The sequence below is a fragment of the Eupeodes corollae genome, chromosome 3 (genome assembly GCF_945859685.1).
Source record: "Eupeodes corollae chromosome 3, idEupCoro1.1, whole genome shotgun sequence".
NCBI classification, from domain to species: domain Eukaryota; kingdom Metazoa; phylum Arthropoda; class Insecta; order Diptera; family Syrphidae; genus Eupeodes; species Eupeodes corollae.
In genome coordinates this window covers 90,797,914-90,823,559 of record NC_079149.1, presented here as the reverse complement: position 1 = coordinate 90,823,559, position 25,646 = coordinate 90,797,914, and the positions used below count along the sequence as shown (strand labels likewise).

Sequence of the window (25,646 nt, the reverse complement as noted above, 5' to 3'; positions counted from 1 at the left end):
GCAGACAAATTGCCATTCCTCCGATTCAAACCGTGGCTATCATTTAAACGCAACTATCGGGGAAAGTCTACCAAAGATTTCCCGAAAATACAAGCAGCAGATGGTCGGCACTTGCAGCTTGATAGGTTTCTATAAATCTATGGTGAAATATTTTCGAAGAAAAAACAAGATATGTACCTTTTACAGCTAAGCAGGCCTCAATTATCCCTAGTGATTGTTATCCTAACAGGTCACTTCTCAATGGGTGTACCCACATCAGTTTATCTGATTTATAAAGGTGGTAGTGTGAAGGCGTAGAGATGGAAGATGATACCTTTTACTTGCTCTGGAAATGTTACGACTACCTAAAAGAAGAAAGACAAAATTAAAATACCACTTTTTCGACAACCTATGAGGCGTTTCGTCTGAAGGACATATTATGAAATTCTCCTAAAAATTACAATGGTTGTTAGAGGCTACACATACAACCACCAATCTTTCCCCAACATCCAACTATCGTAATGTTGATCATATCCAGATGAAATTGGGCAGGTTTAGAAGACATGAGGGTCTTTGAATTAAAGCAATTTTCTAGTATAGTATGATTGACCAGCCTCCCACCTAATCCAACTTTATTGGTAAGTGGGCTGGAAAGTTAGTCAAGAAAAATGTTCCTAACTACTAAATCAAGGCTTCTTATGTCAAAGTTTCAGCTGATCATGTTTTTTTCATTTAACTGAAAGCTGAACTTCATAACTCTGTCATTTAGTTATTTACTGCACAATTTTATTTAAGTTTAATGTAAAAAGTTTTCTTGTCATCATATGTGAAAGGATTTAGAACTTTTCCGTTACAATACAAAACACAACTTATTTTGGACTTGTGCCTATAGTAAGATGTTTTTCTTTTTGTTTATCATGTACAGAAATAAAGTTCTAAGTTTAAAATTAACTAAGTTTGAAAAATTAACTAACAAAATTTGATCCAATTTGGGTTCAAAGAATGCAGTTGACTGCAAATGAAGTCCCTAAGGTTGTCTGAACCTGTCCAATGTATTCACGGAGATCCTAGTGGGCTGCTGTAAGGCCTAACCTAAATCTTTAAAATAATTAATCTCACAAATATTTGAAATTCCTACAAGCTTTAACTTAGTTCATTATTTTTAATTTATTAAAACAGTTTGGTCACAATGGCTTTCAGGTTTAACAAAACTTTTTTAGTTTCTGGTTTAATGGCTCGAATCAATCAAATTCAGCTGAATTGCTTAATCTATTATTAGCCTCTCAAATTTAACTTTTAGAAAACAAATTGTTTACACACAAGCTTAAGAGTTAATAGGTGCAGGAGTTGAGAGTTTGGCCTACAAATCTCATAGCTGCGAGTTCGATTCCTAACAAGCGCATTTCAAAATATAAAAGCTGGAACAATCATTGAATCAAAATGACACCAAACTAGCCCTTAGACCTTGCAGCAAAAATGACTTACATCTTATTTTTCAAAATATTTTTGTTTTCTTATTTAAAATATTTGTTTTGCATTTCCCGCTGAAGAAATAAAATAACATTTGTATCGTGATCGAAAATACGGCCTTGGCGTTAATTTTCGAGTTACTAAAGAAACTTGTCACTCTCTGTCGATGAATTGCGTTCTCGACAATGACGTGTGGGTTTTCCGAAAGTCATAAATGATCGCTCAAAATCGTTGTCCAATTCAATATTCCAGCTGCTCTATGGCACAATCTTCGAATTGATGACAGTACCCTCAGTAAATGGTGTCGTGAGCCTTAAATTTTTGGGTTAATTGGAAAATTTTCAAATCTGATATTCACAAAATAAACGCAGGTGGGCCACAACTCTTCGTTTTGTCACCGACACTCGTTTCATATTTTTATAAATGATATTTTCTCTGAAATTTCTAACCCACTAAATTGTTTCGCTGATGACAGTACCCTCAGCTTTTTATATTCGTTATTAGATTCTCATCCTCGTTCCTCGGATGTAGACTACCAACAGCAGCGTATGATAAGCTCATTAAATTCTGATCTTGACAGCATTGAATAATGGAGACTCAAAAACCGTGTAAAATTTAATGTTTCGAGAACTCAATGCTGTCTATTGTCTCAAAATCGTAATCCTCCCCCAATGCCACTTTCCATAGGTGGTATTTGCGCAACAAGGAAACTGAACAGTTTTCAGTTCTAAAGCATCCCAAACCACTTGTTGTGAATTGTTCACTTATTTGGCATCTTCAAAAATGCTGCTTAATGTAAAGGTCTTTTCCGACGAGGCAAGAAGTTAGATATCACCTCTGATGTGGCTTAATTTATAGAACTCGATTAAAATTCTCATATTTAGGCTGGTGCCCTAATGGTGCTTAATGTTCATAAGTCTTCTGGGATAGAATTGAAATGAGAGCTCTAAAAATGTAGGGGATCGTTCTCTTAACGAGACATTTGCTTTTCTGGAACACCGCCGCAAGGTCTTATGCCTATCCTTGTTTTATCGAAATTGCCAGTTGCCTTAAACAATTCAACCGTAATACCTGTACTTCTAGAAATGCTCATCAGTTTACCCTTAAGCCCAACTTCGGACGAAACTGTTAAGTGCAGAGATTCTTTTTTAGCCGCACTATACGAATGTGGAATGCGTTACCAGGGATGCACTATATTTACCACTCCTTACAATGTCCAGACATTCAAAACCAATGTGCATCGGTTTCCCCTTTCTAATTCTATCCAACTTTCTTAATTGTTCGCATTGTTTTTAATATTTAGAAGGGCATTCATAACCCTTTTAGTACGCGCACGATATAAACAACTACAAAAAGATGGTGAGTTGATGGTCCTGGATTGAGTCCCATACTTTCATCTACAGGATCCAAATCCCATGAGTGTAGTCCAGTTCACAAACTTTTTGCACAAACTTTTAGTACAGCAGGCTCAAAATATTTTCAGAAATCGCACTGTTTGGACTTCAAAGCACTTATTTCGTCAAATCCGGTTTCAATATTTCAATTAACAAGAATGACAATCACTTTTTGTCAAGATTTCGAGCGGATAGCAGCTATCAGTGTCAAAATAACTTATGATTCATAGAAAACCACTTGATGGACCATCCTTTACACAATTCCATAATATTTTACCTCTAAATTTCTCAAAAGTCCTTTAAAAAAATCATCAGTTTTTCAGTTGATTATGTTACTTATTCTCTTTTACTTGCCTTTCGTTTCATTTAATTTTCAACATAATTATTTGATTTCGTATTTCATTATTGAATGTCAGTTGCAATTAAAAATTATACTGCAATTTTGCAAAATTACCAGTTCCTAAATTGCTATGAATGTAATTACCTAGTTGAGTAAAAGACAGACAGAAAAACAAAACAACCAATAAAACCCCATAAAGTCTCCCATATCTGGAATACACAGCTCCTCACAGTAAATTTTAGTTTACGACATTAAGCTAATACAAAATTTGCATCTCTGTCATTGGATTCACTTCCGCAAACAATCAGCAATGAATGCAACAGGGAAAGAAATTAAAAAAAAAAAACGAAATGAAATGAAATAAAATGAAAAACTAAGTAATTGCCATGGAACACGATAAAACATTGCAAAAACAACGTCATCTACGCCATATGTCAAGTAATAGTCATCGTCATACATCGGACATGCAACAATTACACTGTCTAGGTCAGTGGCTATGTGGCCATGTGGTGCTGGTGCTGCTTTTGGCCGGCACGGCACATCGACCGGATTGGCCTGGTCCCGATGGTGTGACGAATCCATGAAGTCTGAAAAACACTATACGTTGACGTTGTCGTCTTGGTCGTAGTCGGTCGGTCAGACAGCGCACGCACCAAATCATTTTCACTTGCCACAAATGACCATTAAATATAAAAACTACTATGTAGGTAAACGGCGGCGCGACGATGCGACTCAGCACCATGTGGAGTCGGAGTGAAGAATCTCTTTTGTTGTTTTTATGACCACTTTTATGCGGCGTTATAATTGAGCACTTCATATAAAGGGACACCCCCTTTTCCTTCTACTAGACTTTTTATTTATTTTTTAAATTACATTAAAACATATTTTAAGTTTTAACCAGCGCCGCTCATTGACCAATCGATGATGGTTTTATTGCGTGTATCCCAATTTTTGTCAAGTTTGTGTTTTTATATATTTTTAAAAAAATGTTTCTTTTATTTATTTGCAGTTCGCTTTCACATCGCACACCTGTATGAAGTTCAAAATAAACATAAAGCTGCCAAAGAGGCATACGAAAAGCTTCTTACCGAAGACCAGCTGACATTGGAACTGAAGGCCGATATTTATCGACAGTTAGGTTTGTAGATTTGTTTTTTTTTTTACATGAAATCAAACATGAACTTATTTACTTTTTTTTTTCTTTAAATAGGATGGATGTATCATTGTGTTGAATCCTTAGGCGATAAACGACAACGAGAATCTTATGCAATTTTCTGTTTACAAAAGTCAATTGAAGCCAATCCAAAATCTGGACAATCATTATATTTGCTTGGAAGATGTTATGCTGGAATTAACAAAGTCCATGATGCCTTTATAGCGTATAGAAATTCTGTGGAAAAGAGTGAAGGGAACGCCGATACTTGGTGTTCGATAGGGTAATTTTTTTTTTTTTTATTATTTTTATATGTTTCGAGAAGTTGATGAAACGGATTTGTCTTATTTAATTGTTTTTAGAAATATTAAGTGTCATTTCCGTTTCCTTTTTTTTAAATTGTTGTATATACTCTTAAAATCCATTTACTTTGGATACAAAGTTAAGAAAATATCCCTAGAAGACTGGAAACAGACATTTCGTCTAAATTAGATTATATTGGGATCACTTAGATTTTATTTGGATTATAGAATCCGACTCTTAAGTTTAGAATGTAGTATTTTCCTCTATTAAGCCGTTTCTCTGGATTAAATTTGAAGACCTAAGTCTTCAACTCTAATTCTTTTAATCAGGCGTACAGATCTTAGTTGTATCGTCTCCTTCATTATCCATCTATACCTTTCTTTGACAGGATCCAGGCCTCAGCGCCATAAATGAGAAGCGGGATGATGAGATGCTCCAGAAAGAACTTTACTACTCAATTGCTTCCTCCGAGAAGCAGCGATTAGCAAGAGTTATTCTTCGTTTGATTTCAGCGCTAGTGTCGTTGTCTGAATTAACAGCTGTGATTCAGTAGACCAAGTCCTTAATTACCTCAAAGTTATAGCTGTCCATGGTGACCTTTTTTCCAAGACGTCTTCGTTCATTGTCCATATACTTGGTCTTGCCATTATTGACCACTTCCCGGCTTCGGTCGCAATGCAAAAAAAAACTTTTTGTTGACTTGGTAATGAGTGTTTCCTCTTCTAACATATATTAAAGTTTTAATTTACTTCGGCACAGCTTGGATACAATTTGATTGCAAGCGCGTCGTCCAAATTATCCAACTTCTCGATCAGAGCAGATCTCAGCCCCACTTAGTGTATCGAGAAGGGAAGTTAGCTTCCTTATTATTTGTCCCAATAGATCCCGGCCAAGCCATTACATCGAATTGCATTTCTTCCAAGTGTTTCGTAACGCATCTGTTATAGTGATGCGTCAGGTCTCGCATTGTCTTGCATCAGCAAGAAGTTTTCATTAACAAATGGTAATAATTGGAATTAATCGGTCCTTCCAAGATGCACAGCTCAGTTTTTCTGTGCACAGAAATTCTCGAGTACACCATGCAGGAACCTTCCTAAAAATGTTTCCGCTGAGTAACTGTTGCCGAATATTATCTCTTACCTGATCTTCTTCATACTCTGCTTCGTCCATCGGAGCGTAGACAAAAATTGGACTCATCGGCGTAATCTTGGTGAGAAAATTAAATCCAACGTTGCTTGTGCTATACAATAACGCGAGTCTTGATAAAAAAGCAGCTCTTCTTGGTCTCAGACCACTCTTCACTAAACGCCGCCTCAATATTTGAGAATTCACGGCTATGAGACGGCTTAATTGATGTTTGTTGAGACGATCTCGAAGGCTTTCAAACACCGAATATCGATTGTTGTGCTTGCAGATGTTGCACTCTGGCGACTTGAGCCTTGACGTAGGGCGCATGAAATGGCTTACCTGTATATTTTAATGGCTCTTCTGAACGTTGTCTTCCATTTTCTGATAAAAACAGCGGCATACCGCACACTACGTCTGTCCTCAACCAAAGCCAGCGTCTTGCAAACCGACACATAAATAAAGGTAAACCGAAAAGATATAGCTCTGCAAAAACCTAGCGGTATATAATGTATTTTTGGAATTTAAAGAACAAATATCAAAATGAAACTCCTAAACAAATGATTCCTCATCTCAGGAGAAGATATCGACCAAATGAAACCGACTTGTTAAACGGTTTCAATAATATATCCTTCATATCTAAACATTGAGTTAATACTATATTTTAGATTCAAGACTTAAAGCATTTTTAAGAACTCATGATAAAACCATTTGTTAACACAGTTTTGGCCTTAAAAATTCCAAGTAGTCACTTAAGACGAACATAAATGCAATCAAATAAAATAAGATGATACTTCTTGACCTATAAGTTCTGTAGTAATGTTACAAGTTCTCTACCAGTTCTTATAGGTTTTGAATTCATCGTACATTTGACAAACGTCTGAATCGGGCTGTAAGCAGTCGGCTTTTTCATAGGCCCTGCCTGAAAAAAATTGAGAGGCAAATCAACAATAAAATTGTTTATCGTCCTTTCTATCAAAAATATGAATTATTCAATTTAGAGCTATTAAAAAGTGGTATCACTTGGAAACAATATTTTACCTCCGACAAAGGCTCTTCGTATTACAAATTGTCTCCTCTGTCACATTTTGTATCTTATATACAATTACTTCAAGTAAACCTTCTTTGTTAACATTTCCATTGTATTATTATGTATTAACTTTTATATATATTATTTTTATTTTGTAGAGTTCTGTACCAGCAACAGAATCAACCAACAGACGCCTTACAAGCGTATATTTGCGCTGTACAATTGGATAAGAATCACAAAGCTGCCTGGACGAATTTAGGAATTTTATACGAAAGCTGTGGTCAGTTAAGAGACGCCTATGCGTGTTATTTAAATGCAGCACGTAATTTAGATTCTGTAAGTCTCTCTCATTATTCCACATGTTGTTTAACCACAAGAAAATAATTTTGTATTTCTTTTCTTTACAGAAGGATTCGAACTTTTTTCACTCACTCAGTACAGCTTCTACATCGAATAATAATACACCAGCAACACCAACTAAAAATTCAGGTACTGCTGCTACTGCTGGTGGTGGCATATCTACATCATTATCTACTAATAGTGGATTCACATCATCGCCATCAACAAGTAAAGCGTCTACATCAAAATCCGGTGCTAACAATAATAGTAGTAGTAGTAATAATAACAACAACAATAATAATAATAGCAGTAATAATAGTCCTAGTAATAGTAAATCACAAAGTCTTGCTGAGAGTCTAAAGCAAAGGATTAAATTCCTTAGTACACAATTAGCTCAAGCTCCTATGCCGAGTATAACGTCTAAACGGAGGCAGTTGTGCTCAATAGAGGAGGCCTGGAATTTACCAATATCGCTTGAAATGAGCTCAAGGCAACAAATATCTCAGCAACAACAACAACAGCAACAAAACACACCACAACATAATCAACAACATTCTTCTTCACATTCGCATCACCAACAACATCCTGCGCAACAATCACATCAGCAGCAACAACAACAACAACAACCACCCCCACCACCTCCACCTCAACCTCAGCAGCCTGGTGTTGTTCTAAACAATCACATGCAGCAGAGTCCGTACGTTAAGAGTTACTCAGCGGTAAGTGTGACACTTTTTCTTTCTGTTCCTATTCCATGTATAATCTAATTTGGTTCAAGTATGTTAAGGTTTATGTTTATTAAAAAGAAAATGGTTATTGTCACTAATAATAAATAAGTGAGATTATGTCAAACGTGATCAAATAACTTTAGAATCATCTAATGGGTGTGTTGTTAGGAGATATAAATACTTACTCTAACAGGATTCATAGCACTTGAAAGATTCAATCAGGTGGAAACATTTTGTAAACAGCTCTAGGTATTAATTTTATCCTGAAGAGTCTTCTATTCCTCATTCTTCTCTGTCTCTCTCTTTGAAGATATGAAGCTCCAATTTATTATTCCCTTCGAGGTGGTAAATATGTTTATTTTGGAATTAAGTTTAATTCATTTTTTTTTTTTGAATTCAAATGAGGGTGTTTTTGAAAGACTTTTGTTATCTCTATGGGGTTTTAAGATTCAATTTTAAATACACTTTAGGGAAAAGGCTTCTGGTAAAAAGGGTGGAAACACATATGTACATAATTGGAAAATTATTGTGAAAACATTTATTTAAGCCAGAAACTACTTACAGTTTAGTACAAAAATTAAATATGACTATTTTTAATTATAAACTTAAAAAGAACAAAAATCAACTAAAATTCTGGAACTATTTCTATAAAAAATAACCTATCTATTCAAGCGTTCTGTATTAAAATTTTCGAATTAAAAAATGTCACATCACTTGTGAAAATCAGCAGCTTAATTATTTCGGTTTTGAAAATTCTGAAAGCAAATAAAATTGGTCGACAATCAAATTTAATTTTTCCAATGGCTTTTCATGCGGTCTTAATACACCGACTCAAAAATTTTTGTCAAGTGAGGTTTTTGTTTTACTATACTTTAAAATTTGGAAAAAGACACACTTCGCTTTAACTGAATACGTACTTAGGTTTTTTAAAAAAGTGGTGTGCATTTTGTACCAAGTATTGATGGTTACTGTGTCATCTGTTAATGCTAACTACTCCCTTAAGATCTTAAGAAAAAAACGATCTTAAGAAAAAAATTATCCAAAATTAATCACTAGTTTTCCTTTCGACCACTTGAAAAAGCTTTCTACTAGAAAAATTAAAATTGTTACTAGATTGGATTAAAACAAGCTTTTGTTAAGTTTGGTATAGAGTGCTTCACATTTACTTTTAATCATTTCGTTAATTAATTTGAAGTTATGAATCGCTAACTTAATTGCAGAAACAAGCAACTGACTACCGACCTCATTTACTATTGGTACCAACTGTTCCCTAGTATAAATATAATTATCCTCTGCCCAAGCTTTTATTTTTTCGCACCAAGTGAATAAGCTTCTTATCAAGTAAGAAGTCAAGTTCGTAAAATATTGGAACATTTAATTGACTTTAGGCAAAAAAGACTTAGGTCAGAAACTGGTCTCACAGACTCATTGAACTTATGGCCTTAATATCAAACAAATATGAACTTTTCTGTCTTATTGTCTGAGGGCTATATTAATACAATATTTTTTAGGAGTTGTTCTAGACTCAAGTTTTAGACGATAGAGACAAAAAATTGTATGAACATTTCTTTTCAGAATTCCCTTTTATCCAGCTGCAATAACTTCTTATGTAACGACCTCAATGTCAACTGTTTGATAATAACTGACAATTAAATCTTTAGTGCTATGATAAAGCTTTAAGAACCTTATCATTTATCAGGGCCATCGAAATTAAATAGTTTTTCGTGATTGATACTCTTCTTTTTCCAGCTTATTGCAGTTTTGAAAAACTCTGATCGCTAAACTATCCGTTGTGCATCTAGTAGCGATTTTTCCTTAAGTATAATTCATTTAAGACTCCTAGAATTTTTAATAACTCTTTAAAACTGTTGAGCGACTTGCATTTAAACCAATTTTGTTGCTCTTTTTTCGCCACAGAATCAAACGAATCTGTCGTTTTTTTTACCTTTCTTCGTGTTTCCTAAGCACTCTTATTTATCTTTATTTTTTAAGTACAAACAAAAATCATTAAAACTTCGGCCAATTTTATCAATTGATGCACGACCGGTAAGGTCTTGGTGTCTAGAGAAATCGATTTGAGCTTTTGAAATACTGCCGAGGCATATTGACCATTGGGCTTAAAATTTTAGATCAGAATTTATTTTTTCTCTGAAAATACTAAAATGTTGAGTTCAACTGTCCAGCACTTGAAAACGCTGTCGTTTTACCAATTCAGTTGACTCAAAAAATAACTTCTACTTTGCAAATGAAATACTTAACAAGCTGTCGAAAACAAAACTCTCAGTTTAAATTGTTTTCTCTTTTTTTAGAAATTTTGTTCCTGGAATATTTTCAAAAATATTTGTCCGTATTCAGTTGAATTGGAGTGTATTGGGCTTCTTGAGACTATCTAAAGCCATATCTTCAATATGATTTGGTGCTATTGGTGTCAGGAAAGAACACCTCTGTGATTAGTGAAATCACGGAGTCAACTAAAGTACCGCCCTTCACGCTACCTCGACTCAACGGTTAAATCCTATCATTGTCTTCCAGTGCAAAATATTTGGGAGTTATACTCGACCCTAAACTAAACTGGAAACTAAATATTGAAGTACGGGTTAAGAAGGCCTGTGTTGCTTTCTACCTGCAGCAAAACTTTCGGCAAAAAGTGGGGACTTCAGTCGAAGATGATTGATGATGGACGTACACAGCCGTAGTACGTCCAATCTTAACATATGGGTCGATTGTGTGGTGGCCTGCTCTTAGCAAAGCCTATAATATTGATAAGCTAAAGAGGGGCCATGCGTACTTGCCCAACGGACGCCTTAAACTTTATTTTGGATCTTCTACCAATCGACCTTTTTATTAAATACATAGTTTCCTGCAGCGCTATTAGGCTGAAGGAATCAAACAGCTGGTTGTCAAAACCTTATGGTCACAGCAACACAACGAAATTGATTCCCTCAGATATTATCTCGGTAGACACTGACTACTGCACTCCTACTTTGAGCCTAAGGGTTTTAAGGTTATTTTCCCATCCAGAGAAGATTGGGAGGATGACATCGTGTCGATAGGTTTCGACACAACCATCTTTACTGACGGTTCAAAGATGGAGTGCGGAGTTGGTTCTGGGATCTTTTCTGAGTCCCTAAATGTAGCTAAATCCTTTAGGCTTCCTGACTTTGCTAGCGTTTTTCAGGCTGAACTGCTGGCAGTAAGGGAGGCATGTAAGATACTTAAACAAAACCCAAACCAAAACCGAAATCCTTACAGACAGTCAGGCAGCTGTCAAAGCCATTAACCCGACGATATCCTCATCTAAATTGGTCCAGCAATATCGCGATGAGCTTGCGAGCCTCAATATTAACCTCGGTGTCACCCTGATCTGGGTTCCGGGCCATAGTGATATCGTGTGAAATGAACGGGCTCACGAGCTAGCCAGGCAATGTCGGCCCTTCATAGCTCACTTGCGGAGATGGTTAACATTCCTCTTGGTGCTATGAAGGGTAAAATCTTTTCTATCTACCAAACTGAATCAAACCGAAGGTGGAGCAATTAACTCAACTGCATTATATCTAGGAAGATATGGCGAACCTTTAATAAAACCCGTACAAACGATCTTCTATGCAGGAGAAGTCCTACAACACATTTTTGCCGTAGTTGTGTTGACCAAAGAGAAAGTGAAACGATAATCAATTTCCTTTGCAAATGTCCTGCTTTGGCTCGGTCCCTAGCTAGATGTCTCCAGTTTCGCGTTCCAAGTTGGGTGAGGTCACCTTCCACTTGTGAGCGACACCTGATCCGCGGTCTTCCTCTACTGCGCTGTCCTGTCGGTGTGGATTCGAGGACTTTCGCGGCCGGAGCATTGGTTTCCATGCGCTCTACGTGACCCAGCCATCTTAGTCGTTGGACTTTTACCCTTCTGGCTAAGTCTACGTCGCTGTACAGCCCGTACAGCTCGTCGTTCCATTTTCTCCTCCACTCCCCTTCGATGCATACAGGACCGTAGATCACACGAAGAACTTTTCTCTCGAAGTGAACCAAGGTGCTTTCACCCGCTTTGTCATAGTCCATGCTTCTGCACCATTTAGCAGAACGGGGATGATAAGGGTCTTATATAGCAACACTTTGGTCTCTCGAGAGAAGACTTTACCACTCAATTGCTTTCTTAGTCCAAAGAAACAGCGGTAAGCAAGAGTTATTCTGCGTTTGAACTCAGCGCTGGTGTTGTTTACTGCGTTTACAGCGGAGCCTAGGTAGACGAAGTCTTTGACTACCTCAAAGTTACGTCTGTCGGTTGTGACGTTTTGACCAAGACGTCGGTGTAGTATGTCCTTTCGTGACGACAGCATGTACTTTGTTTTGCCCTCGTTAACCGTTAAACCCATTTTTGACGCCTCTGCCTCAATACTCACAAAAGCGAATTGACATCACGCTGAGTTCTTCCGATTATGACAATGTCATCAGCATATGCCAGTAATTGGACAGACTTTTAAAAGGTAGTGCCTCTAGTGTTGACGTGTGCACAATTCTTTCAAGCACGATGCTAAAAAAATCACATGATAGCTCATCACCTTGTCTAAAACCTTTTTTTTGTCATCGGAAGGTTCTGTTAAGTTGTTTCCAACCTTTATGGCGCAGCGTGAATTCTCCATAGTCATCCTGCACAAACGGACGAGTTTGGCTGGGCTGCCAAAACTAGACATGGCTCTATTCAGCTCTTCCCTGTAGAAGCTGTCATATGCGGCTTTGAAATCGATGAAAAGATGTTGGGTGTCGATTTGGTGTTCTTGGGTTTTTTCCAGGATCTACCGTAATGTGAATATTTGATCGACTGTGGACTTTCCTGGTCTAAAACCACACTGACATGGACCTATCAGGTTGTTGACGATGGGCCTTAGACGTTCTGATATTATGGCAGAGAATATTTTATAGCCGATGCATGTTAAGTAGACTGCTTCCTCTATAGTTGGTGCAGTTTAGAGGGTCTCCTTTTTTCACCTTTATTTTGGTCACTTCGAAATCCCACAATTCAGACTTGTTCCTAATATTAATCCATTAAACAAAAATGGAAAATTTTAAGTATAACAATACTGCTTTTCGTTATAACTTTGTTTTTATATACAAAAGTTATAACAAGTTCCCTAGATGGCGTTAAAAACTGTTTTAACCTAGACACCAACCGGATAAAGTGCATATTTTATATTTCATCCATAGTTGTCGGCAAAGTAGTTCAGTAAATTTACCACAGAATACAACAAAAAAACGAAACTCAAACAGGAAATGCCTCTACAACACGAAATTGAAACACTAAGTGGAAATGGAACCTCGTGCTTCAACTTGGCATCCGCGGTTATCCTCTTTCCATTTGTAAAAAAATCTCCCAAGTGATTAGTTGATTACAATTTCTTTTCTTTGATTGATTCTTTAGTTTTTCTTTTTCGAGAGAAAATCATTAAAAACTTTTTAAAATGGAAACAAAAATGTTTCCACAATTACAATTTATATTTAAAAATGTGTGACTATGTGCATCAAAGTGCGAATAAGAGGTAATTTTATTTAATTCTTTTATACCTACGAAATTAAGTTAAGTAATTTTTTTTAAAGATTTAGTAGGTAAGATAAAACTAGTTTGTGTCTAATTTTAAATGTTTTAAAAACTCAAACCTACGATTATCCATAACTACTGTGATTTGCCTAAAAATCGTTGATATGATTTACCACCATGTTGTGTGATTTAACTTAATTTGTACTTTTGGTTAGTTAAATGTTGTTTCCAATCAAAGATTGTTTTATTTATAAATTATTGAACTGGTTAGGAAAGTATTGGAACTAGAATAGCCAACGCCTTTTTCATTATTATAATTTTGTATTTAAATTTACTTTGTACATAATATAAAAAAATACCTATGTACATGTCTCTAATAATGCTCACATGTGGCCGGAGCTACTAAAGCTATAGGTGCTTTCGAAGTGCAAAGAAGGTATTATGACTATCTCGTGTCTCATGTAAAACTCTCAGCCGGCCGGCATGAAATAAGGATATATGAAGCTATTAATAGAGTGGTATTTGAGTTCTATGAACTCTGCATTTGTTGGGTTGGTATCCCATATACATATTTATCCAGCTATTTTATGTAGAATGGATACCTCTGTGGGTACCGATGCCGATTGCCGACTATCGAATCGAAGGGATATTTTGACGCTTGCGCCTACATTACACAAAAGGAATTGGAGAATTACCTAAATACTATTCGAATTTTAAGGATTTTTGTTTGGTTTTTATGGTTAAAATATGTATAGAAATATTTCTACAGTCGATCCCGGATAAGTTCAACATTCCCTTTTCATGGAATTGTTTATGACCGATTCGTACATTTGCAACTGTATGACTACATTCGATAAATTTAATAACTAAACCACGCGTTAGGTCGGTTGGGCTTTCCAATAATTTGTCTTACTTATTTTACGACGTCATGTGTCATAGCTTGGGTGTTCAGAAGAATACTTCTAACACTTTTTTAAATAATTCATTTATTTCTTTTATGTTTTGTATAAATTAAACAACAGAAGGGAAGACACCGCTGATTTACTCAGATTCTAAAAATAACGAAAACAAAATTGTAATGACGATACAGTTGTCAGGTTTTAAGGCACGACAAAATAGAAAATAGATCCATTCGAGCGTTGAGCTCGAGCTTACAAAATTTACGATCTTAAGTGAGCACAAACCTGAGTAAACGTTTTAGATTGCGCCATAATGGCTGAAACACAAACACGCTTCAGGTTTGTCTGCGTTACGTTGGGGTTGCTTCGAGGTTGCTTTGAATGACACTTTCAATATAACATTTCTAAAAAGTCACTTCTGTCATTAGCAGCTGTTATTTTTTGCTAAAATAAAAAATATAAGTTTTGAAATCGAAAAAATAAAAAATATTGCAGAAGTAGCTTACACATCCTATAATAACCAATGGGAATCCCTGCAAAAGCAAATGTATGTATTTTGTTTGACTTTTTTACAGCTCTCGTTTGGTGGCACATTACGTTATTTCCTTACGATTGTCAAATGAAACGCTTCATTTTGATAGCATGCATTGAATTCCTATGCTGAAATGTGTTGCAGCCATAAGAATCCATTGTTTGTTCATTCAATATGTCAAAGTCGGTACGACCGAACGCTCGATTCTGCCTTATCTATAAGAATAATTGGCTGAACAGAATGGTGTAGCTGTTGCCTGTAGCACTGTCAAAGTTAAAATATACGAAAATACTATACATCGACACAATGAGAAGCTGTAGCTGCAGCGCAAGTTGACTCAACTTTAACTTTTGGCGGCGCTACATGCTACATTTGAGATGACAAATGGGGCAAACCCATTTCATTCTTTGACTTTTCACTTTTTTTTTTGGGAACGTTCAATGCATTTGCGCTACATTAGTGAGCGTTTTTATTGACAGCTTATACTACAGCGATTTTTTTAGCTACAGCTGCATCTCATTCTGTTCAAGGGGTAAGGGTGTATTCATAAACGTCAGCCTAAAGCCTAGTACATACTTGTGAACCATCTCGTGAACCCATACAAATTTCAGTTTTTGGTTCACCCGTGAACTTGCTCGTGAAGCTGAGTGGAGAACAAAGTGGAGAGTTTTCGTTCACGGGCAATTCACGTGCAAAATGTACGGGAACTGTTGGTGAAGCTTTGACATTTGGTTTGTTCATGTTCACAACGTGTACTCACAAGTGTGTACCAGTGAGCAATGTCAAAAGTTCACTTTCTCCACTGGCGAACGTTCACTTCACGAGGAAGTATGTACTAGGCTTAACTAAGAACTGCGTTATCTGCATTAATAAAGTCAGATTTTCGATCAAACTAATCTAGTCGAACTGCAGTACCTACCGTTCATAAACGTCAGACTGTCGTCAGCGTCGGGAAGATTGTGCAGCTGAATTTGTTTGGCTGCAGAAATAATTATAATTTTCTTTTTCGGTAAGCAAGTCAAAAATCAAGTTCAATCAAATTTGTTTGGCAGCAATTTTTCCCTGACGTTAATGAACTCTGTTTACATAAATACAAATCGGACTTAGTCAGACCTTTTGTTTACTGCAGACATTCTGCATTAGGAGTGCGTTCACAAATGCATTAGAAAAGAAATGCGATTGTACTAGCGCAGATTTTCTGCGTTTATGAATACAACCTAACATGTTTAAGCTTGAGCGTATAACTTGACTGTGTTCGAAATTGTAAAACTTCTATAGTGTTACCAAAATTCTATTAAATAATTTAAACAAATAGAATAAGCTCTGCGTGAGCATGGCAGCATTTTCGTGTTCGGAAAAGTAAAATAACCTTGCTGAGTTTGCACGAAAGTGACAGAGGATCAAATAGAAGTATTTTGGGGATATTATCGGAATTTGGGTTCCGATTGTAGCATACAAAATTTAAGTTGATCAACTGTTGAATTTGCCTATTTATTATATTTTTTACTCAGCTGAGAGAGAAATCTCGTTGTTTCAAAAAATTATTAAAAAATTGATCCTTTAGCACTATTAAATATAGCAGCTTACTTCTCTAAAAGAGCAATCATTTTCAAGCTTCCAAATAATGAGGTAGACTGCCAGCAATCGGTTCTCAAAACAAACTGTTTGAAGTTCGGTGTAATCTGTAAACGACAGTTATGAATACAAAGAAGCTTATTCGACATGTAGCCCTGGGGTGGAATCGAGTCGATTGTTGATCATCAGAATAAATGGGTTGAATGACTTTTTTGCTTTGGAAAAAATCAAAAGTGGAAGCAAAAATAATGACTTTACGGTACAAAGGATGATTTTGTATGCGAACAATTAATTCAATTCGGCTAAGCTTTAATTAAAAAGAAAATAAACTGAAAATATAATATGTCTACTAACGCCCTTAATTTAAAAAAAAAAAAAAAACCTTTAAATAAGTTACAAAACAAAAAGCCTTAGTAAATAAATATACACAACTTTTTGCTGTTGCCTTCTAGTTATTTCAAACCATTTACGACTTCAGCTATCCAGTTCACTCTTTCTGAAATTAAGTTCTGATATCTTCACAGAAGAATTCTTTGTCTAATATTTCCAAGCTGTTGAATAATGTCTTAAATCCTAAAAAGAATTTTCAATTGCTTTAAAACAAAAAATTCCCTTGCAATTCTACAATTGTTTTTTTTAAGACGTCATCCACTTTATTCTTTGTTCGCTGTGGCTTCTTTGCGATTACGCTAACTTGTAAGTTCGTCCAAAAATTGTTTAATGTAATTGAATCGCTGGCACACTTAAGCCAGTTTAATGGCCCATTGTGAATCTTGAGGCTTTCTTCAAAGCTCAATGAAACCAGTTTGAGTCCCTTACGGAACGGGAGAGGCTGATTATGTTAATATTATTTATATCGTTATAAACGGTGATTTTTTAAGAGCTTGAGAACTTTAAGAAAAAAAAACGCATAAAATTTGCAAAATCTCATCGATTCTTTATTTGAAACGTTAGATTGGTCCATGACATTTACTTTTTGAAGATAATTTCATTTAAATGTTGACCGCGGCTGCATCTTAGGTGGTCCATTTGGAAAGTCCAATTTTGGGTAACTTTTTCGAGCATTTCGGCCGGAACAGCCCGAATTTCTTCGGAAATGTTGTCTTCCAAAGCTGGAATAGACTTTAGACTTGACGTAGCCCCACAAAAAATAGTCTAAAGGCGTCAAATCGCATGATCTTGGTGGCCAACTTACCGGTCCATTCCTTGAGATGAATTGTTCTCCGAAGTTTTCCCTCAAAATGGCCATAGAATCGCGAGCTGTGTGGCATGTAGCGCCATCTTGTTGAAACCACATGTCAACCAAGTTCAGTTCTTCCATTTTTTGGCAACAAAAAGTTTGTTAGCATAGAACGATAGCGATCGCCATTCACCGTAACGTTGCGCATCTTTGAAAAAGCGTACAAACCACACCAAACAGTGCATTTTTCGGGATGCATGGGCAGTTCTTGAACGGCTTCTGGTTGCTCTTCACTCCAAATGCGGCAATTTTGCTTATTTACGTAGCCATTCAACCAGAAATGAGCCTCATCGCTGAACAAAATTTGTCGATAAAAAAGCGGATTTTCTGCCAACTTTTCTAGGGCCCATTCACTGAAAATTCGACGTTGTGGCAGATCGTTCGGCACGAGCTGTATTTTATACGGTTTTACACCAAGATCTTTGCGTAAAATCTTCCATGTGGTCGAATAACACAAACCCAATTGCTGCGAACGGCGACGAATCGACATTTCACGGTCTTCAGCAACACTCTCAGAAACAGACGCAATATTCACTGTACGCATTCGTGTGGTTGGTTTGATGTTCAATAAAGTAAACTGAGTGCGAAACTTGGTCACAATCGCATTAATTGTTTGCTCACTTGGTCGATAATGTAGACCATAAATCGGACGTAAAGCGCGAAACACATTTCGAACCGAACACTGATTTTGGTAATAAAATTCAATGATTTGCAAGCGTTGCTCGTTAGTAAGTCTATTCATGATGAAATGTCAAAGCATACTGAGCATCTTTCTCTTCGACACCATGTCTGAAATACCGCGTGATCTGTCAAATACTAATGCATGAAAATCCTTACCTCAAAAAAATCACCCTTTAGAAAAATTTTCCGAGGTAATTCTTGCGTTTTTGAGCTAGAACAGGGTATGTACAGAGAAGGTGAAGAACTGTTTCCTCCTTTTCTATAAGACATTGTTATGATATTGATTGTCGAGCAAATATGCGCTCTGCTTACAGAAAGCAAGCACCTTGATCGATTTAAATCCAGTGTAAGTCAGTTGTTTTTGTGTCCTATTGTTTGCCTTCTTCATAGCGTCCTGCTAGGATAGTTACAGTTCACAATTTTCAAACAATTTACCAAATGACATTATAGTATGTGAGTGCTGCCGTACACTCCAAAAATTTAAGCGATCCCTGTATACATAATAAAGAAAGGTTAACAATGAAAACAGTGACAATCAACTATCTATCGTCTTACGCTATTCCACTCCTGGTTATCCGAAAATGGTTTGGAAAAATGGCATCCGGAATGCCTTGACCTTATTTAGGAAATGTTTGGTTTTTGGATTGTCACTTATTAATATCTTTCTAAAGGTTTTCATGTTCAAAAACATTTTACTTCTTCGTTTTTTCAATTTTTTGTTTGTCAATATTTTTAAAAACTGTTTCTTCCGCAAGCCTCAAGAAGTTTTAAAATGTTTTTTTTTAATACCTAGCCATTTTTTTAAATAAAGAAATTCTAATTTATATAACTCATTTTGTCAATTTTTGCTTTTTTTTAACTCTTTAAATAAAGTGTGATGGCCTTCAACATGCAGAAGTAATTGCTGTTGATTTGAACTGAGCCCTTAATTTTTATTTGGCGACAAAAAAACCGCTTTAAAGATGTTAAATCATTAGATCTCGATAAAAAAATCGAATCATATTAAATGCATTTTGAATGACCTCATGATCGGCAATTGGCAAGCTGATCGTTCTTTTGATATGAACTGCAAAATACTTCAGTGTTAATGTAAAATGCAAAATGCGGTTTAATGCCATTTGTGGAATGGCCAATCTCAAATATCGAGCAATATTTTCAGTTTTTCTTGACGGAGACGCACAAGGGTTCGATTCGTTTTAAAATCTTCGCCGTTTTCACTCCTTTTTTTAGTAATAGCATAGGTTTTTACATGTTACATATCAAAATATTAGTCTTAAAATTGGAAGCTGATAGAATAGCTGGTTATTCCAAATGAAAGCTTTTATTGGAAAACCATTTAGTTTTTAAAACATGTAAAATAAATTAGGTGGCGCAACAATCCGTTAAGAACTAGGGCCGGCCTTGTGACTACTGTTGTCAGGGATGGAGGAGACCTATAGTTTTAAGCCGAGTCCGAACGGCCAATTTGAGAAAGCACTTTTCATGACAAGAATTACTGTAGAGGAAGACACAGGCAGTCTATGGCTCTGGCATGCTAGTCCAACGCTCTAACCATCATGCCACGGGCACTAGAAGTCTCTTACTAGAAAACTATAAGTGTATTTAATGATATTTTGTCAAGAATGTAGAAACTAATAATCCGCAGATATACTTTGGGGTGTACCAATTAATTGTGCCCTAAGTGCCCCTCTGACGGAAAATTAAATGTGTAAATGCCCGATAAAAAATGAATTGTTCCTTTAATGTCCATTTCATTTAGCACTCTAGCATACAAATAAAAAATATCGACAGTAATTTGCCTATATTTTTGATGAAGTATGTACACTTTTGACAAAATATTACATCGACATCTTTCGCTTAAAATTCTAGTGTTAGTAGTCGGGAGGACCTCAATTTTCTCTCTAGAATTTAAATGACTGCTTTGAATATAACGAAAAAGCGTTTACCTTGAAATCAAATCTTAATATTTTTATATAACCAAGTGATCCGCAGATATACTTTGGGGTGCACCAATTAATTGCGCCCTGAGTGCCCCTCTGTCGGAAAATCAAATGTAAAATGCCCGATAAAAAAATGAACCGTTCTTTTGATGATCAGTTCATTTAGCACTCCAGCATACAAATTTAATTTGCCTAAGCAGATCTTCATTATTTTTGACGGACTAAAAGTAAAAATTCACATTTTTAAAGTAGAAACGAAAGGAACAAAATTGCAGAATATTTTTATGTTAAGAGAGAATGAAGTCCAATAATGCAAATATGATTTCGAACTTGTTCATGATACGGAAGGAACTCTTTCGAACGAACGAATGCACATGAATTGCCTTATTTTATAGTTGTTATATTAAATCCGAATTACATTTCTGTTATTTAATAAAATAGTCCGCAGATATACTTTGGGGTGTACCAATTAATTGTGCCCTAAGTGCCCCTCTGACGGAAAATTAAATGTGTAAATGCCTGATAAAAAATGAATTGCTCTTTTAATGTTCATTTCATTTAGCACTCTAGCATACAAATTAAATTATTGACAGTAATTTGTCTATATTTTGGACGAATGAGGTACACTTTTGACAAAATCTGACAGCTAGTTCGTCTCTCGCTTAAAATTCTAGTATAGTTTGGGGGACCTTAATTTTCTCTCTAGAATTCAAGTGAGTGCTTCCAATATTAGGAAAAAGCCATTTTAATAATTTTACGTAACCAAGTGACCGCAGATATACTTTGGGGTGCACCAATTAATTGCGCCCTGAGTGCCCCTCTGACGGAAAATCAATAATATGCCTATAAAAAAAGTGAACAATCTGATCAATGAATGTTTAGCTTAGCACATTGGCATACAACTATTTCTATTTATACACAATTTCCTTAGATAATAAGAATTTTATTAGAACACTTTTTCAACAAATATTTCTTCTTTGTATATTTTTAGGCAACGCAAGGTCCTCCGCCACCATATCCACATCAGGGCACAACCAACGCCCTAGGACCAATTGCACCAAAGCGTTTCAAAGATGAACTATCCCCACAAAGTGCAGTGCCTGTGGTGGCCGGAACGGGTGTTGTACCTCAGCAAACCCAACAACTTGCTGCCGCACAGCAGCAACAACAACAGCAACAACCAAGGCCCGGGCAAAATCCTTCATTCTATCTATCACAGCAACAGTTACAGATGTTGCAGTTTCTGCAACAAAACCAAAATAACTTAAACCCCCAACAGCAGCAGTTGTTTCAGCAATTAAGCAATCAGTATCGATTGATGGTGCAGTATCAGCAACAGTTGAGGCTGCAACAGCAACAGAGATTGCAACCGCAACAACAACAGCAACAGCCACCCCCACCGCAACAACAACAACCACAGCAGCAACAAGCTGTTGTAGTACAAAATTCTACGCCACTTGGTGCACCTCCCGCATATCCTAGTCAACCGCCAACACCAAGAGCTGCCGATCATGTGATTACGGGGAACGGCGGTATTGTGGGTGGCGGTAGTGGATATGTAGATAACACATCTAATTTTGTTCAACAAGCCGCGACGGGGAACACGCAACCAGCTGCAGGGATGCCATTTAAATCAGCAAACGTTTATATGAATGGAATTGTGCAACCTCAGCAGCAGCAACAACAACAGCAGCAGCAGCAACAAGCTAGTCCGCTGTTGCAATCGTTACAGCAACCACAACAGCAACAATCAGCGGCGGGGTTTGACACGTTAAACGAATTCACCCAACTATCTCCGTGCAGTGATGGAAATGATTTGGGTAAGTGTAGTTCTTAGAAGCTTTCAATTTTAGGGTAAATCTTTTTTTTCGAACGACATCAGTGTTTTGTTTGAAAAACATTTGAAACTCGAGGAAATATAAAATAACTTATGAACTTTGTTTCTTTTTGTCTCTTTTTATTTTCATTTTCTTGTTTTTTTGTGTCTCTCGTCTCTTCTTTCACCTGATGCGCTGAAATTCAAGATATTTCCTCGCCGTTCAGTGATAAGCTACTAGGTAATTTTTTGTTTATTTTTCTTAAGTTTTCTTTTTTTTTTGTTGGTTTGTTTTAGAGATTAAGTTTTTTTTGTAAACTATTAAATCATGTTTTTATGTTTTTGATTAGTTGAATTTCATTTTTGCAATATCCTCGAAACATAGCTATCGCATGCTTAACACTTGTAGCGAATCAGAGGGAAAAAATTCAGTCATATGCCAAATTCAATCATAATCGGAAACTTTCGAATCCCAAAAAAACTTTTACCAAATACTTTTGTAGTTGAAAATTGAATACTATTTTGGGACTCATAAATGTTTCCGGCTACAATGGAATTTGTGACAAGGCTGGAATAATTTTTTATCAAAAAGCTTAAGCGCCTTCGCAAAACATTAATTTTGCAAATCAATTGGCTTTACGTAGATTCATAAAACTATTTTCAAATGTTGCATTTATAAAGCTTATAAAGTCCTTGCTTAGTTACTTTTGCAGAATATGCTTAGTTGTTTTGTGTTTCTTAAGCTTGACATTGGCAATGTTGTCCCATTTGGACATTACTAAACATCTCATCACTGCTGTAGATCATGATTATGATGTTTCAAGATAGAACTAATTTGCAATCGTTTTCTTAATTCATGGATCTCCGTCGAGTTCCGTCTTACATTTGAAGCAATTTTGAATATAACCCAAAACATTTGAACATGTTGCACGCTTTGACAAAAATTCATCATCATTTTACACATAAAATTAGTCTTCTTAGTCACTTAGAAAAATTAAGTTATTTCGATTTCATCACCTAAGTTGAAAGAGAAACGTGAAAATTATTTTCTACTTTGATAATAACTTCCATCTGTGATAAGTTCCTCCGAAGAAACAAAGATACACAACTCGAAAAAAAGAACAGAACTTATGAAAATTTAGAATGAAACAACAACAACTTGTGTGTGCTACCACCAAGTTCATAGGCTGGAGTTATAGCTATTTCACGGGGACCAACCCGATCATCAGACTCCTTTAGTGGTGCTTAATCGCTTTTTATGTTCAATTTAATTTTTGAAGAACTTTTGCCCGAGCTGGGCTTGAACAAGCGACCTAGTGTGTGAGGAGCTAGTGCACTACGCACTACGCTACCGCACCCACATGAAAGTTGTAAGCCAATTACAGGTTTTTTTTCCGTTCTATCGAACTGTACTGAACCGATTAGCATTTTTCTAAGCACACACAAGTAATTGTTGTTGTTTTATTCAGGTTCCTTCTATTATCTCCTCTCTTTTTCATAAGCCAACGATTTCGATTGGATTCGTATGAGGAGGGAGATGAGGCGAAAGAGTTGACACTGGTCAAGATTTTAATTTTTACAATTCTAAGGAACTTATGTCCATTTGCAGATTTGGAACGAAATCACCGCGGTTGCATCTGGCTCGAATAAATACCAGCCAAGAAGTCCAATTAAGCACTATTCGCCGTATTGGCCACTTGTGGAAATAGCACCGAATATTCTCTTCCAAACCGTCAAACGTCTTATTACATGAAAAAATCCTACAAGAAATGGTCTAGCGGTTTTAAATCGCAGGATCTTGGATGCCATGAGACAATTCAATAAGTTGATTGCTTCGTTGGCTGCATGTCATTAGTTCTTCCACACCTACATCCTCCAATTCAGGCACGAAAAATCTACCAATCTTGGCTCTATAGCATATCCTATATTCTTACTGAGTGTGGATAGAATACAGCATTTGTCTAACCTGTCCCTAAAAATGTTCGTATTGGTATAGAAATAACGAAAAATTGATATAAACAAAGTAAACGCTGGTGTTCCTCAGGGCTCGGTTTTGTCTCCTATACTCTTAATAAATTTTATAAATGATCTTTTGCATGAAACTTCTAACCCGTTTAATGGTTTTTGAGGATGACAATACCCTCAACTTTTTAAATTCTTATCCTTGTCCTAAGGATGTGGATTATCAACGGCAGCGTATGACATGCTCATTCAATTCTGGGGTGCCAGCACGTTACTTGATACATCCGAGTTGCGTCGATACAATCGAGCATTGGCAGCACACATTTTAGTTCAATCGAGTGGCCTCGTTTGTTTCGCTTAAAATTGACGTTTGAAACAAAAGTTTTCACTCGACAGAAATTAGCTATAGTCGGGAGTGATTTTTGTGTTAGAAAAATGCAAACAAAAATATGTCAATAAATTAAAAGAACACTGAGTTTTTGACCAATTTTATGAGTTCTCACGTTGATTCAGCGAGGGGAATTGTTAAAATTGCCCAAGAGAGAAAAAATATGAGTACCATTAATGCAGCTTGCTGTCTCCAAATTTAGAGCTATCAAATTTAATCCATTGCGGCCAAAATTTATTTGCTAGGAGACGCAACGTTCGGCGAAAGAACTTGGAAACTGTTGCCTGTGCCATACTTAGCAACAATTTGTTCCAACATTGGTTTGGTAACTCCCACTGGCTAGGAGATTTAATGTTGCACAATAGGGTGGAACTGATGTTCTTCTTCTGCCTTCTGGAAAATCTAACGAGCTGAGTGTCTTGTGAAAACATTCCTTGTTGACTCTAAACTGCTCCACAAAGTTAAAAAAAATAGTTTTACAAATGTTATACATGATCTTTCTTTTCTTTTTGAATATTTACTCACTTTAACTCAATTCGAATGGGTTGCTATTATCTCTCAAATATCTTCTTTTGATTTTAGCAAAAGGACACTTCCTCGCCTTCACTTTCAATCTCCGAATCAAAGAAAAACATTTCCGAAAAAACTTAAAATTGAAAGTAGAATGAAATAATTTCCAAGAAAACTCATTATTTTTAAGTAAAAGTAACAATGGAACTCGTTTTAAATTACGTGTTGTCAAAAATAATTTGTTTCGAGTTGATCGACGGTCGACAATCCTCGATTGTATCAAGTTCCGTGCTGGCACCCCTGGCCTTGACAGCATTGTCCAATGCTTCAAAAACACAATACTATCTACTGTCGCAAAGGCGTAACCCTCCCACAATGACTATCCATGTGTGGTACTGCATCGAGACTGAATAGCTTTCAGTTCTTTGTATGTGCATTAAAAAGCATCTCTTTGAGTTCTCCAAAAACGATGATATCGTTTAGGTTTTCTCCGCCCGCTGATGCAAGAAGTTCTTTACCCCTTCTGATCTGGGCCCTTATTATGAATTACGAAACGAACGCCAGAAAAAACGAAACTCGAAGAAATGAAAGTCATGGTGAAGAGCGATTAAAGATACGAAAACAGAAAGCAAAAAAATTTGCCAGGCAAAAACGAAAAATGATAATTTTTTAAAGGAGCAACTAACTTCTTTCATTAACAAGTACTTCCTGTTCA

The 25,646-nt window shown here is 36.2% G+C and overlaps 1 protein-coding gene across 4 annotated transcripts in view; it reads left to right on the top strand.

Annotated features, from left to right (window-relative positions):
* LOC129949307 (lysine-specific demethylase 6A) overlaps positions 1 to 25,646 on the top strand; it is a 245,560-nt gene that overhangs the window by 213,506 nt on the left and 6,408 nt on the right. For 2 of the 4 annotated variants that reach the window (XM_056060691.1, XM_056060694.1), the window contains 6 exons: positions 4,193 to 4,321; positions 4,394 to 4,619; positions 6,953 to 7,130; positions 7,202 to 7,852; positions 21,247 to 22,075; positions 22,280 to 22,312. In XM_056060691.1, coding sequence (XP_055916666.1) covers positions 4,193 to 4,321; positions 4,394 to 4,619; positions 6,953 to 7,130; positions 7,202 to 7,852; positions 21,247 to 22,075; positions 22,280 to 22,312 — 2,046 coding nt within the window. The remainder of the gene's footprint in view (positions 1 to 4,192; positions 4,322 to 4,393; positions 4,620 to 6,952; positions 7,131 to 7,201; positions 7,853 to 21,246; positions 22,076 to 22,279; positions 22,313 to 25,646) is intronic. The other 2 variants (XM_056060692.1, XM_056060693.1) reach the window with 2 other exon arrangements.